This window comes from Caretta caretta, chromosome 2 (assembly GCF_965140235.1).
Source record: "Caretta caretta isolate rCarCar2 chromosome 2, rCarCar1.hap1, whole genome shotgun sequence".
Taxonomy (NCBI): Eukaryota; Metazoa; Chordata; order Testudines; family Cheloniidae; genus Caretta; species Caretta caretta.
This window is the reverse complement of record NC_134207.1, coordinates 260,143,030-260,158,709: the sequence shown is the minus strand read 5'-3', so window position 1 is coordinate 260,158,709 and position 15,680 is coordinate 260,143,030. Positions and strand designations below refer to the sequence as shown.

Below are 15,680 nucleotides of genomic sequence, written 5' to 3'. Positions count from 1 at the left end.
TCTGTTGTGTGCTGTGTGGTTGCTGGTGAGTATTTGCTTCAGGTTGGGGGGCTGTCTGTAGGCAAGGACTGGCCTGTCTCCCAAGATCTGTGAGAGTGATGGGTCGTCCTTCAGGATAGGTTGTAGATCCTTGATGATGCGTTGGACAGGTTTTAGTTGGGGCTGAAGGTGATGGCTAGAGGCATTCTGTTATTTTCTTTGTTGGGGCTGTCCTGTAGTAGGTGACTTCTGGGTCCTCTTCTGGCTCTGTCAATCTGTTTCTTCCCTTCAGCAGGTGGGTATTGTAGTTGTAAGAATGCTTGATAGAGATCTTGTAGGTGTTTGTCTCTGTCTGAGGGGTTGGAGCAAATGCGGTTGTATCGCAGAGCTTGGCTGTAGACGATGGATCGTGTGGTGTGGTCAGGGTGAAAGCTGGAGGCATGTAGGTAGGAATAGCAGTCCGTAGGTTTCCGGTATAGGGTGGTGTTTATGTGACCATCGTTTATTAGCACTGTAGTGTCCAGGAAGTGTATCTCTTGTGTGGACTGGACCAGGCTGAGGTTGATGGTGGGATGGAAATTGTTGAAATCATGGTGGAATTCCTCAAGGGCTTCTTTTCCATGGGTCCAGATGATGAAGATGTCATCAATATAGCGCAAGTAGAGTAGGGGCGTTAGGGGACGAGAGCTGAGGAAGCGTTGTTCTAAGTCAGCCATAAAAATGTTGGCATACTGTGGGGCCATGCGGATACGCTCTCTTATCTCCATTTGTTATGATAAAAACCAAACAAAGATGATAGCTGATTGGTGAGAACAGGCTCTGTAGAGATAGCCTTTACCTCCTGTTAAAGTAATCAAAAGGGGTGTAAGGCTTTGGGAGAACACACTCTTTGAGCTACTGCCATACATGGAATTGTTCTTGTGGGACAGTGATTTCTTGCACTAATTCTCCTTCCTAATGTGTTACACCTGATGTTCCCAAGCAGACATACTGAAAAGGAAACGTGTAAAGCCCTAAGTGCATAAATTAATGTGTACCGCCTTTCTGCTTTACATACAGTATGCTTTAGAGATACCATGTTTCCAGTGCTCTGATTAAGAAAGTTGTCTTGTTCACTGACTGCATTTTAGGCCATGCGATTGTCCTCTTCCAGTCTGATACGCTTTCCAAAAATAAAATATAATGAAGAAGCAATTAATAATTTCCAATAATTGCACACAGCCTCTTCCTATGAAGTTTTGGGAAAATATTGAAAGGGCAGATGGCAACATGCACAAATGTTGTGTTGACATATCTGGTGCCATGAATCCACTGGCACCAAAAGGCCACAATAGATTACTAATCTTTCTTTGAGCTTTTCTTACCAGTCCAGACTTTCCATTATGAAAGGAGCAATGCAATTTGAAATAGCTGAAGGTTTTCTCCCGTCGTTTATTTCCCATTTTAATTTGAAAAAAAACAAGTGCAATATTAATGTGGGCTATTTAAATCCATAACTCCTAAATTGACCTGATCTTGTTTGACAGCAGTTCACTTTGCTGCCAGTTAAGAGAGTCAAGTGCAGACTTATTCCCAGGCTCAAGGCTGAGTGTACTGTAGAGGTGATATGTTTAGTCTCTGTGGAGAGGTGCTGACTGTCCTATTCTTACAGTGCTTCCTGTCTGCGGAGTCACACAGCAGCATTGACGTCAGCTGCGGATCAAGCCACATGCCTACTCTCATGGCAAAGGGTACAGCATGGGGCCACACAGACAAGCTGGGTTGGGAATTCAGAGAGGATAGAAAGGAAGCATGTGCAAGTAATTACATTAATTGCAATGCTTTAATGTTGAACGCCGAACCCAGACTAAACTGACCTTTTCTATAAATGCTACCATTGTAAAGCTCATCCTCTCCTGCCTATTATGGGAACAATTAAACACATTTTTGAAACATCAAACAAACCTGTCATACGCTGGTGTGGCCCTACGGCCTGATCCAATGCTCAATGAAGCCAACTGGATTTCTGTGGGATCTGGATTAGACCCCACTACACAGTCATCCAAATCAGGCCACACCCTCTCAGAGCATAGTTTGAGACCCATCAGTCATTACTCAGCAGCTTGTAGGATAATGGCATTAATGCTTGCTAATTAGCAGGTTTAGTTATTTTAGATAAAACAGTCCGAGCTGATAAATTAAGTTACATATTTAACAAGAGAGCATTACAGCACACTGGGTAAACAACACATTTAAAAATATTTATTATGCTTAGAAAAACTACTTATCCACAGGGTTGCCTGACAGAAAGGATTGGAGTCATTCATAACTCTTGGGTAAACGATATGCATTATATAACCTTCCTGGAAAGACATTTATTGTTTTTAACAAGGAAATTAAATTAAATTTTAAAAATGTACCATTAAATCTGGACCATTGATCAATGAAATCTAGGAAATCAAAAATTAAAGATGAAACCTTATCCTTTACTGAAGCCAGTATGATTCCCCCGTCTTCCTTAAAGACAATATATGTTAAAGGAGCAGCCATTTTAACTCTGAGGGCCTGATTCACCCGGCTTTTATACCAGTTGTACTCTGATGCATCTCTGCTGATTTCCATGGAGCTACCAGCATTAAATGGAGTTAACAGAGTGATGAATCAAGCTCTGAATATACTAGGATTTGTCAATATCACAAATCTTTGTAAAATCATGACTTTCTCCATCCCGGAATATTTTTGTCTCTTCCTTGCTGTTAACTAATTACATATAATTTCAAGAAACATCCTCATGCGGCAACCCAAGTTCTAATGCCCCCCTTCACAAAAGACTCTTAAAGCACAAATTGGAAAACAGATGGGCAGAAAAGTTGAGTGGAAAAGTTATTTTAAATAGATAATAAACAGTTGAATCCAGCTGCAGGTCTTTGTGACATTTAACTTGTTTTATAAATATTGTTACTAGATGTCAGCATAACAATAATATCATAGATGCAAAACTAAAATGAGAAAGCTCCACAAGAGTTCAGTAATGTTAGGAGTCCAACACCTTTCTCCTTGACCTGCTCACCCGTACCCTGCCTCAGAAGTAATTAATGATGTCTTAATAACATCACATCAGCACTGATTTTTTTCTATCCCATGGGCCAAATCCTGTAGTCCACCACCAGAAAAAATTCTCATGGAATTCAATGGGAGTTTTGCCTGGTGAAGGATGACAGGGTTTGGCTCTACGCTGAAAGTGGATGTCTGCAGATGTTTATTTTATTCTATCTGGAGGAACTTCTTTGGCTCAGATGCTCCACTTTACTATTCTGATAAAAGTTTATGAACACTAAAAACCAAGTTACGATGCTGATAAGCACTTTTCCTTTGCAGTCAGCTATTACATTTTTCCCAGGCTGCTGAAAAGTCATTTCAGTGTGATATGCTGAGTACTGTCTGAAAGCCATCCACATCTGTTACTCCAAGTGGAATAGCTCTGTTCTGGATTTGACAATTCTCTCTCCTACTTAACAAAAATGAGCTGTGAAAAATAAGAAGACATTTATCTGAAAAACCAAGAAGTATTTTCTTTTTGATACTACGGTCATTCAGATTAGGGAGAGTATTAGGAAGACTTTGGGTAAATGGCTTGATTCTGATTTCACCTACACCAGTATAAATTAGGAGTAACCTTCCTGAAGATAATGGAGTTACACCATTGTAAACCTGGGAGAAGAGAAGATCTGGCCCAGAGTATACCATATGAACACATTTTAGAACAAGAATTTCTTATTTCACTGAAGTTCTGAAATAAAGTGCTTTGTGTATTTGCTATTATTTTCCTTTTAGACAAGGAGAGAATGCAGTTAAAATTCAAGTGCAATATTGACTGTATCCAGATGTACACTTCCATTGAAACCAGTATTTATTATGTTAGATCAACACAATTATTTTGACGCCAGCTTTAAATTGGGAGGAATCCCCAGAAATGGAAGGATTCCTTCTTTCCCCAAGAGCATAAAGGCTTGGCCATTTCCAGCAAAGCTGAAAATAAATGGAAGGAAGTTAGCACCGTCAAGATTCATAACGAGTTAGTCTAGCGGAATGTACAGTACACCTTCACTAGAATGCTTTTCATAGCCCCATAGCCCTTAATTGCCCACTCGAACCTAGGATACAACTGTTCCAGCTCCAACATAACAGACTTCCTCCAGGTTATTTCTCATTTAGCACAAGGGACAAACTGTGTGTGTGTGTGTGCGTGTGTGCGAGCGGTTCGTCAGTCCTTCAGAAATGAATATCCATCTTCTGTGCTTATATTTTAATGTATGCCAGCACAGACGGCTTGTGGGTGGGAAGCATGCAACAGTTTACCAGGAGAAAAAAAAACTACTGAGATCTCAGGCAGTTCTAAACTAATTAAGCATAGAGAATTGACAAGCATAGGCTTGAGTCCTCCTGTAGGCAATTAAGCTGTTTTACTCCAGTTTTAAAACTCATTTAAAGCAAGAACGCTGATTATTTAAAGGGCCAAGTCACTGTTTTTGTTGATAATTTTTATTTTTGCTGGTTTCAGATAACTGGAGAAATACTAAGAAATAACATTTGTATTTTAAAACTGGTCACCTTGATTTTTCTACTGAGTTTCTTAGAGGGCAAGAGGTATATTTGTTTGCTTCCAGTGGTCTTCTATCTAGAGCTGGTCAACAACTTTTGGTCCATTTTTTTTTAAAGCCGATTTGTTGCTATTGAAAATGTTAGTGAAACAGGGTCAGAGTCAACAAATCTCCCAACTCAAAAAAATATTGAGAAAAAATGTTTCAAATTTGTCAAGATATTTAATTGCAACATTTTCAAAATGAAAAATTCCAGTTTTCCAATCCAAATAGTTTCAAAATGTAAGCTAATTTGACTAAAAAGGGTAAAAAACCCCATCAAAATTGAAACAAAATATTTCAGAATTATAGAAATGAAATGTTTTGATTGACCTGAAATGAAAAAAAAAAAGTTTTTCCAGTTCATGAATATTTAGAGATTTTGACATTTTGTCTAGATTAAAGATGGGAAAATATTTCAAACTCTTGAATATATTTGTGGGACAGCAAAGCCCTTTTCTACCCAGCTTTACTCTTATTCCAAAAAAAGTGTCTTCAGGTTGTTGGGTTTTCTTCTATACTTTTTACTGAAATGAATACATAGGGAAAATCCTCTCTTAGCCAAGAATTTTTCATCATCTCTAAGAAAGAACTGTCAGTAGCATCCACCTTCATTAATCTTAGTTAAGGTGAGAGTGAGAAAGCGAGCAATGATTCAGAAGACAAAACAAAGTGATTCAGACTCACAGCCAAGAGTCACATGTAGAAATGCCGTATTGCAAAGCATAGAGAAAGTGCCTGTACTCACCAAGGCATAGGAATGCAGAACTATTGTACCACAATAGATTCATCTAACCCCGTATCCTACATCTAACACTGGCTCATAAAGAATGGTTCAGAGGAAGACACTCAGGAAAGGTTATGTTTGCATCACTGTCCAAAACTGAAATTAATAATACACGAGCTTGCAATGCAATGTAGTGGCAAGCGACACCAATGTGATATTTCACCACATACTAAGAAATATAACATCAACAGAAAGATTTTTAATCTCCATGTGGCACTGGTGAGTCATGCCTAGAATACTGTACCATTATGGGAGCCCCGAGTACTAGAAAGAAATAGGAAGGAAATCAAAGAAGAGCAGCAAAAGACAAAAATTCAGGGGTTGGAGGGTTAGAATTATGAGCAAATATTAAAATCATTATATATAAACTTTAGTCAAATGATGACTCATGGAATAAGATAACTGCCTACAAGTACTTAAAAGGGGTAAACAAAAAGCAGGGATAGGAATGACCAGGACGGTAAAAGCAGCTATAACTACAAATAATGGGACAGAATTAAGCAAAAGAAAATTTAGGCTGAATATAAGGGCGAAAATCCTAAAACTAAGATCTATTAGACTTTGGAATAGATTCCCAAGGGAAGTGGAGGGAGTTCTGCCACTTGAGCCATTTAAAGACTGAACTGGACAAAACCCTGGAAAATGTGCTGTAGCAAATATATATATATAGCACTGAATAATATACTGTAGAACAAAGTGACCTAAAAAGGTCTTTTCCATCTCTAATTTCAGTGACTCTGTGAAATATGACTAATGTTCCAATGAAGGCATTAGTATCTATGGCAATTCACTACGCTCGGCCTGTTTGTGTTTGGATGCGTATCACAGCTTGGAAAGAATTCATGACTGAATAATGAGTCTTTGCCGTGATATTTTTGGAACAATTAAAACGTTCCCATCTGGGGAATTTTGGTTGAAAGGCTATGCATTGCCATATAGGAAAAGAAATTCTGGCAGTGGACTCATTTGGCACTTACTCCCCAGCTAGTGGAGATGGAGCACATCACGGAGCTGCTAAGGTTTTGGTTGGAAGAAGAAGGCTGACGCCAAGCCACATGCTCATAAAACAGTCCCTACTCTTCAAATTACCCAGCTACCTTGGCAGAGTCTTGAAAGGAAATCCCAGCTCACATTCCATTCCTAGCCAAGACTGCAGGCAGTAAAGAGGACAGTATAGACGGAGTAATTAGACGTACAGAAGAGGTAGGGATGACTAGTGTTCACAATGAAAGAATGAGTAAAAACTCAATTAAGTGCCTCCTTCCTGATCCTGTATTATAAATCCCTTCCTTTGGACAATGGGATCTTCTGAGATATTATAGCCTGATCTCATAGATTCATAGATACTAATGTCAGAAGGGACCATTATGATCATCTCTTTGTTTGGTCTCCTGGTTCTCCATGTAATTCCAGTCTTAAGTTTTGTCATGCTTCCTATGCTGTTGAGATTTTAGTCTCTACTCTGTTTTCCTGGGGAATTGATTTTTTTCAGCTCCATATGTCATGGCAGGCAGAACACAGATGTCAAAACTGCTAGAATATGATACCGTTTGATGGGCCAGATCTTCTTACCCAGCTGTGGGTAAACAGAGGTCCTGAAAACATCAGAACTGTTGCAGTTACACAGAGAGTCTACCCTCAGAGATGCCATGAAGCTGCATGGACTCCATTTGCATTAATATAGAAAGAAATTTAGGGGTGGGTGCAAGGATGCTGGATCAGCAAATACAAGGATCCACCTGCCAACTCATATCCCTCATCCTTTCAATGAGGAGATTGGGGACACATCAGACTAGAAGTCTACTATCATCCTAAAGCTGCATTGACAGGAGTAGGATGACTCTGTAGGTGGGCAAAAGCTGCCATGGAATGCCCTCAATTCTATATGAGGTATAGACAAGCAATAGAATTAATTTGATCCATGTTAGACATTCCTCTTACCTATTTAATTTTTCCCATTCACAGTGATCATATATTCTGTTCCATGATTGATCCTCATTCCTTATTCTGCATGCTCAGTTCACTGATAATAGAATTCTTACCCTTACGGGTTCAGCATCAATGACAATACATCAGAGGGGCAGGACATTTTTTTGTTATCTTTTTGCACTGCATTCCCATTCAAGACTCTGCTCAGGTAGGAGCTTAGAAGGTTTGGTGAGGTCTTTGTTAGCTTATAGCCTCATATCTGAATATGCTCTTTCAGACGTGAACTTGTTGAACTTATAGTGTGATTATGGTCTGAAAAGTCACTGTCACACTTAACATGTTTGATCCTTGTGCCTCTCTTTGTGCTGTACACTTATTTTTAAAAAAAATATTTTTATTCCTGCTAGAGCCAAAACAGCTAAAGAAGACGGAGCTGCATTGCACATCACTAACATTATTTTCAAGTACCATAAATTCAAATGAAAGGATAATGAGGATAGAAAGGGATAGCTGAAGACTGATGCGCATTACTGGTGATGAACATAGAAAGGGTAAGGAAAAAACAGCTTGATTTTGAGATTTTATATTGACTGGTGTTGAAAGTTTGAAAAATCATTTTTGACTTGTTAAATTGAGCAATGTTGATATGAAGTCATGCCAAGGTGTCATATTTACAGCCCGTTCCCAAGATCTAACTCTTGAGGAACACAGAGAAAACAACACCTTTGTTCTTCTCATTTGCACTCTTTAGTTTTGTATAGAAGCACTAAGACACCACAGTGATAGGCACTATGTAAGATAGATATTTTTTCCATCTCTAACTTCTGTGACTAAAGGGATGTTTTAAAAGTTATTACTTGGCAGTAGACACAGTATATCTACAAGGGGATGCATGGTAAGTCAAAAGTGTATTGAAAAATAGAGAGGTCTCCATTAAGAAGTCAACATTTTACCACAATTACCAATGGTAGTGTAGTAAATGTAGTTAAATGTTGACTTTTTAATGGTGGATGTTTGGAATCTTTGTGAGACCTATAAAATGGACAATATCTGTTAAGGTAAATAAATCAGATATTAATCCACAGATCCCTAATGGTGTCCTTTAAATAAACTGATAAATGCCACAAGCTACATCCATACTCTTTGTTTCTAATTGATTTTCCTAAACGCAGTCAGCTATTTTATGAAAAACTACTTAATAAGAAACAATAGCAACTAAGTTTGCTTTTCTAAGAATATTTGGAGAATATTTTTATTACTACAGCTGATCATTTTTGGAAGTATTCCATTCGTAGTCAGTTCATCATTCCTCTTATATGTAAATCTAAAATGGCTGAGCATTTAATTTTGGTTGTAAGAGAAATCCAAATGTCTTCTCAGTTTGTCTACCTGGCTAAAATGTGCCTATAAAAATAAGATTCTAATCCTGAAGTTCTTATTCAGAACAAACTCCCAACAAAGCTAATGCAATGTTGGCCTCAGTACTTACTGTTGAATGTAAAGGACTAGTTTTGCATTTATATTTTTAATACTTTTTTAATTTTAATTTTTAATATATTTTTAATTATTTAATAATAATATATATATATTATTAGTCTAAACTAGTCAATAGAGCACTAGACTGGGATTTAAGATACCTGGGTTCTATTCCCAGCAGCGGCGGATTTAGCCTCTGGGCCAATTGGTCATGTGCTCAGGGGCCCCAGCCAATTGGGTGCCCCCGACCCCAACCCACTCTGCCCGCTTGGCACTCCTACCAAGGAGCAGGGGAAGCCCCCAAGCCCTGACCAGCAGGAGTGCTGGGCACGTGGGATAGGGCAAGCCCCCGCGCCCCGACCTTGCTCCCCATCAGGAGCACCGGGCGGGAGAAGCCCCTGCGCCCTGACCAAGCTCCTCAGCAGGAGTGCCAGGAGGGGAGGCGGGATGGAGCAAACACTTCCGCCTTGACCTCGTTTCCCCAGCAGAAGCGCCAGGTGGGGGGGACTGCAGGTGAAAGGGGTGGGGAGGGGCCCCCATTTGCTCTGGCCCAGGGCCCCACAAACCCCTAATCCGCCTCTGATTCCCAGCTTTGCCATGGGCCTGCTTGGTGACCTTGGGAAAGTCACATCACCTCTTTGTGCTCAGTTTCTCCAACTGAAAAGGGAAAATGATATTGATCTCCTTTGTCATTGCTTTGAAATCTCCTGATGAAAAGCATAAGAGATCAGTATTATTATTATCATTATTAAACTGAAGTTAGTTAACAGATAGCCTCCTGTGCCCCCCAATTCTTGCCTTGTCTAAGACTAATTAATGATATAATGACTCACAAAACAGCAAACACAGCATGGTGTTCATCTTTCTCTTTTACTTAAGTGTGGGAGCCCAAATATTGAGGAATCCATATTTCTCCAGTAAAAAGAAAAGGAGTACTTGTGGCACCTTAGAGACTAACCAATTTATTTGAGCATGAGCTCTCGTGAGCTACAGCTCACTTCATCGGATGCATACCGTGGAAACTGCAGCAGACTTTATATATACACAGAGAATATGAAATAATACCTCCTCCCACCCCACTGTCCTGCTGGTAATAGCTTATCTAAAGTGATCATCAGGTGGGCCATTTCCAGCACAAATCCAGGTTTTCTCACCCTCCACCCCCCCACACACCAGCAGGAGAGTGAATTTGTGTGGGGGGGTGGAGGGTGAGAAAACCTGGATTTGTGCTGGAAATGGCCCACCTGATGATCACTTTAGATAAGCTATTACCAGCAGGACAGTGGGGTGGGAGGAGGTATTATTTCATATTCTCTGTGTATATATAAAGTCTGCTGCAGTTTCCACGGTATGCATCCGATGAAGTGAGCTGTAGCTCACGAAAGCTCATGCTCAAATAAATTGGTTTGTCTCTAAGGTGCCACAAGTACTCCTTTTATTTTTGCGAATACAGACTAACACGGCTGTTACTCTGAAACCTATTTCTCCAGTAGATTTTTATAAACAGTTATTTTTGTCTGCTCTGTCAGCAGCCATTATTCATTGATATTCAGATAGTCCTTTGATGTAGCACTGTGGTTTTGCCTTCTTTTTTTGCCAAGTGCATATATAGACAAAAGGTGCCTGGGGTGGTGAATAACAATAGGAACCTTTGAAAATGGCTAGCCAGAAAAAGGAAAAGAAAACAGGAATGAAAAATAAGACTGGAATGTCTTTACTTTGCTAAGGGAAAAAAAGAAAAAGGTTACAAAACCCTGCGGGTGAACCAGCTGCAATCAGTCCTAAACTAAATCTCAAATATTAATCGAGAAGGGTCAAAATCTGTCCTTGTTAACACTGAAGTCAATGGAACTACATGGGAGTTACAGAGAGTGAACTTTGGATCCCAATAAATAGCGACTGTTATACTTTCTGAGACAGATCCTGCAAAGTTATTATTATTTATTATTTGTACTATTCCAGCACCTATGAGCCCTACTCATGGACCAGGACCCAGTCATGCTAGGCACTGTACAAACAGGGAACAAAAAAGACAATCCCTACCTAAAAAAGTTTACAACTGAAGTGCTAAACAATCTGCCCAAATCTGGCAAAGCATTTAAGCATATGATTAACTTTAAGCACAGGAGCAGACCCCTGACTTCAAAGAGAATACTCATGTGCTCACAGTACTTCCACAATTTGCTGGGTTTGGCCAGAGTTCTCAGCACCGGGCAGCAGCCTGAGAGCCCTATGTCAGCAAGGTCTTAGGATACTAATACCAATGCAATGATTAGACAGACTGTTTATGAAACAGCTCCCTCCACTGTTCTTTCTGAAATCTGCTCATTCCATCAGAGGAATCAACGCTGTTTTAGCTCAGTGACATACATACATTGTGCAGGATTGTGCATGGGGTGTCAATTCCTTTCAGCACAGCTACTGCTTTTCGTCTCTGTCCCACAGGTGCTGATTTAGCATGGTAGGTGCTGCGAGGCCCAGCAGCAGCTGCATGGAGGTATTACAAACGATTTGTTTGAACAAAACCTCCTGCTCGGTTTGAGCCAGCCCTGTGCTACAATGCAAAGCGGTGATAAATAATCTGCTATACTCCTGTTATTTCATCAGTATTGGGAACATACTCACTCTTTTCACCCTGTATTCCCTAAAACAATTCTTTCTGGTAGTGCAGAATACTTATTTTTTCTTACTCGTGACATAATGGCTTTTTTTGGCCATCTACTGTAAACCTCTTGGGATGCTGGGACCTTGAAGACGGTGTTCTGACAGGTTGTTCAGCAATCCGTATCACTCAGATGAAGCCTGCTAACATGAACAAATAACGGTGTCATGCAGGTGAAGGAAGAGAAAAGGGGAGGAAATCCAACAGCCTCTGCAAATGTGTTTTGGCTCCCAGGAAGAGAAAAGTGCCACGCTGGTCTCCATGCAGCTTAAGTCAGTCCCTTGCTCGCTGCTTCCTCCAGTCCACTGAAAAGGAAGGTGGAGGGACCTAACATACTATCATGGATGTTAACAGTGCCCCATACTCATTAGGTTGCAGAATTTAAATACAGAAACCAAATAAACCAAAAGAGAGAATTTAAGTTTGCAGTTTGGAATAGTGATCAGGTCATCCTCAGTGTTTTGGTTTTAAACCTACTCTTTTAATAACCAGTATTACATTCAGTCTAAGATTTTCAAACCAGGTGCCTAATGCTACTCTTCTATACCCCCAATAAGGCACCTACCCAAGTCTCCTCATTTTAAGAGGTGCTGACCACCCTCAATTTCTATTGACTGAATATTGCAATTCAGGCCACTTATTTATGCACTTATTCTATTGCAATTCAGGCCACTTATTTATGCACCTAATTATAGACTGCTATAATCAATGGGCCAATGAAGATGGAGACCAAAATTAGAAACTTTTAGCCAAGTTCATTCTAACTTCAGGCAAGATAACTCTTAAAGACAACCTGTCCTAGCAACACTTGAAAGGGAAAAAACAACACTATCTCCAGCCTTTTCCTCTTCTGCTGCTCAGATATAAAGCATCCTAATATGTTCAGAAATCAGCCTGCTTAAACCTGATGCACTATAGCCCTGCATTATTCCAAGGCCTAATCAAGATCACAGCCCCATTCAGACAATGTGTATTTACTTCACATTAGCACCCTGAAGCATGGATCAGCATCAAGGTCCCAATGTGCTACGAGCTGTACAAAGCTCCTATGTATAAAATACCTCAGATCCTGCACTGAAGAGTTTATAATCCATGTGAAGGTAGTGACATATAAGGGTGGAAGGAGAGGGAAAGCCATCAATATGTTTTTGGGGTTAAGGAAGCTCTCTCTCTCCCTCTTAGAGACTTGAAGATCACCTTCTATATTCCCTCATTTTACATGAGGACACGGAGACCATATTCTCATACTTCTCAGATGCAACAGGACTCAGTTCATAAAAACACAAGAGCAGCCATACTGAGTCAGACCAATGGTCCATCTAGCCCAGTATCCTGTCTTCCAATGGCGGCCAGTGCCAGATGTTTCACAGGGAATGAACAGAACAGGGCAATTATCAAGTGACCCATCCCCTGTTGTCCAGTCCAGCACCTGGCAAACAGAGGCTAACAGCCATTGATGGACCTGTCCTCCATGAACTTACCTAATTCTTTTTTGAACCCAGCTATACTTTTGGTCTTCACAACATCCCATGGCAACGAGTTCCACAGGTTGACTGTGCATTGTGTGAAGAAATACTTCCTTTTGTTTGTTTTAAATCTGCTGCCTATTAATTTCATTGGGTGAGCCCTGGTTCTTAGGTTATGTGAAGAGATGTATCATACTTTCTTATTCACCATCTTAACACAATCCAAAGCTCATCAGTGCTAGTTCTTAATGCATAAGAGGTGTCTTTCTTGAGCACCTCCTTTTGTGCCTCTGAGCTAAATGAAAATCATATGTAGGCTTCCTGCACAAATCAATATTAGTTAACTACAACACTTCCTGAACTCTTCAGTGCAGTAATTTTACAGATATTCTTCAAAGATACCCAACAGTCTTACCTGCGTCCTGATAACCGATTCTCATTGTTTTTGGGAGATCTTTCTCTCTTCTCTCTTTCAGTTTCTGAATGTCTGTGAAGAACATTTAATTTGATGGTTTTTTCACTGGTGTCTATATCAGAGCTTGCCATTGGTTTCCCTTCTTCAACCTTGGTTCTTTCTCTTTCCGATAAGAGTTTGGCAAGTGGATCAGCTGTGTCTTTGGGCGTATGTCTTAGCTTCTCACTGACTGAACTTGTGTATGAGTTTGATGAAATCTTTGATGAAAATTCCATATCTACTTTCAGAGCACTGGCATTGTGTGATGAAAGGTAACTCACGGACTCTGTGGAAGTTCCTTTAATCTCTTGAAAATCACTAGCTGGCATTTCTGAAGATTTTTTCTGATGATCTTCCCCTTTGAATTGCATTGTGCTATTTATGCCAGAGGATCGTTTCAGAAGCCTCCTTTTTACTAAATCCTAGAATAAGTTGTAAATAAAGAAAATACCAGATTCAATGTTCAGCCTTTTTAAACAAACACACAAGAAAGCAGAAGCCCCTATTAGTCTAACTACTGGGATATGCAGTTTATTCTGTTATTAGGGATGGGGGAGAGCCTGTTTGGATAATAACAGTAAGAACTGACTTGCATCTTCAACCAAAATTTGGCCAATATCAAGCCAGAACTATATGGTAAGTCACTTGGGGTGGGGTCCACCTGGCCCATGATTAGTGCTACTTGGTGCTACAACATAATAAATATATAAATAAATAAATAATAAGGATCAACTTTTTTGGTGTCTTAATTGTTGTGCATTTTCAGGCACTCCTTCTTGTCATCCAGGATCAGAAATGAAATAGCTCACAAAAGCTTGTTGTTGAGGTTTTACCCAGCTCAGATGAAACCAGGAAGTACAGGAAAGTATCCAGTCCTATTTCCAGACCAAAGTGGTTTAGACAAGTTCAGATACACACACAAACTTTTACGTGCATCTGAGAAATTACTCAAACTGATCGTATGAGTTTTTCCATTGCTAATGATCATAGGTCCAACTTTACACTCTTTACTCAGGCAAAACTCCCATTGACATAAAAAAACAGAACAGGGAGAAAAACCAAAAACATGAATCTTGGTGCTGGTTTTCAAGAATACTCACTGAAACAGTAAAGTACAAAACACATGAGAATGTTAGTTGAAGTTTAATTGCTGGAACCAAGAACTGTTGTTGATTTAGGCTGGGGTTTCCAAAGAAATTCATTGGGATTTGAGTGCCTAACTCCCTTAGGTACCCTTGAAAATTCCAGTCTTAAAGAAATAAAAGGTAATGAGAATGGAAAATAAACAATAACTATACATGGTGTAATCAAAGATCAGAGAGTTGCATAGGTTAGTTATTATACAATGTGATGATTGCTGATGGTTCTAAATCATCTAAAAGATTTCCTTAAATTACTAACTATAGTTGCTTCCTTAAATTACTGCTCTGTAAATATGGTAATTTAATATACAAAAACAATCTGCATGTTATATTCAAATGTCTTTACTAGCAAATATAATGTAGAAATCTATAACTCTAACCCTCTATTTAATCTCTCTAGAAGTACAGGAAAGCACCTCTTGTGAACTTGCAGTGGGTCCAGCCATCATTCCTCTGACAATGAGACTAGACCTGGACTTTTGCTTCTCTCTCATTGTGGTCTTCATCTCCTCAGAAGTTTCTGTTATTTTCAAATCATCTCTGCTATTTTTTAACTTTTTATCTCCTTCAGAGGATGAGCCACTATTGGGTTCTACCACAGTCTTGGATTTCTCTCTTTTATGTTGATGTCTCTTCGATGGAATGACTTTATCTCGTGGAACATCAATGTCATATCTACAAGGGAAGAAAGGTATTTAAAATGAAATTATACACAAATACTATCAATAAAAAATTACAATAATAACGTGGTTGAGTTACTTGTGAATTATCTAGCAATTATATATGACTATGATAGCTTATCACTTAAAATGTCTACATACAGCTCTTCAGTTTTTAATCCTGCACTTTTTCTGGAATGAATTATAAATTAAATAAATCATTATTTTAATTTTATGATATCTTAATGTGCTACATACCATATCCTAATGGAGAAAGTATGTATAAAATCCTAAATAGCTTTTAAACCATTAGCTGTCTTCAGTGAGAATTAATTTATTATTATTTCTTATTTGTAATTAGGGTTGTCGATTAATCATAGTTAACTCATGCAATTAACTCAAAAAAATTAATCATGATTAATCAATTTTAATCGCACTGTTAAACAGTAGAATACAAATTGAAATGTATTAAATATTTTTGGATGTTTTTCTACATTTTAAAATATA

The 15,680-nt window shown here is 39.1% G+C and overlaps 1 protein-coding gene across 2 annotated transcripts in view; it reads right to left on the bottom strand.

The window, feature by feature from the left end:
* MINDY4 (MINDY lysine 48 deubiquitinase 4) overlaps positions 1-15,680 on the bottom strand; it is a 95,315-nt gene that overhangs the window by 63,771 nt on the left and 15,864 nt on the right. For both annotated transcript variants that reach the window (XM_048837450.2, XM_048837449.2), the window contains exons 5-6: positions 14,931-15,189; positions 13,334-13,794 (exon numbers count right to left, since the gene is read on the bottom strand). In XM_048837450.2, coding sequence (XP_048693407.2) covers positions 13,334-13,794; positions 14,931-15,189 — 720 coding nt within the window. The remainder of the gene's footprint in view (positions 1-13,333; positions 13,795-14,930; positions 15,190-15,680) is intronic.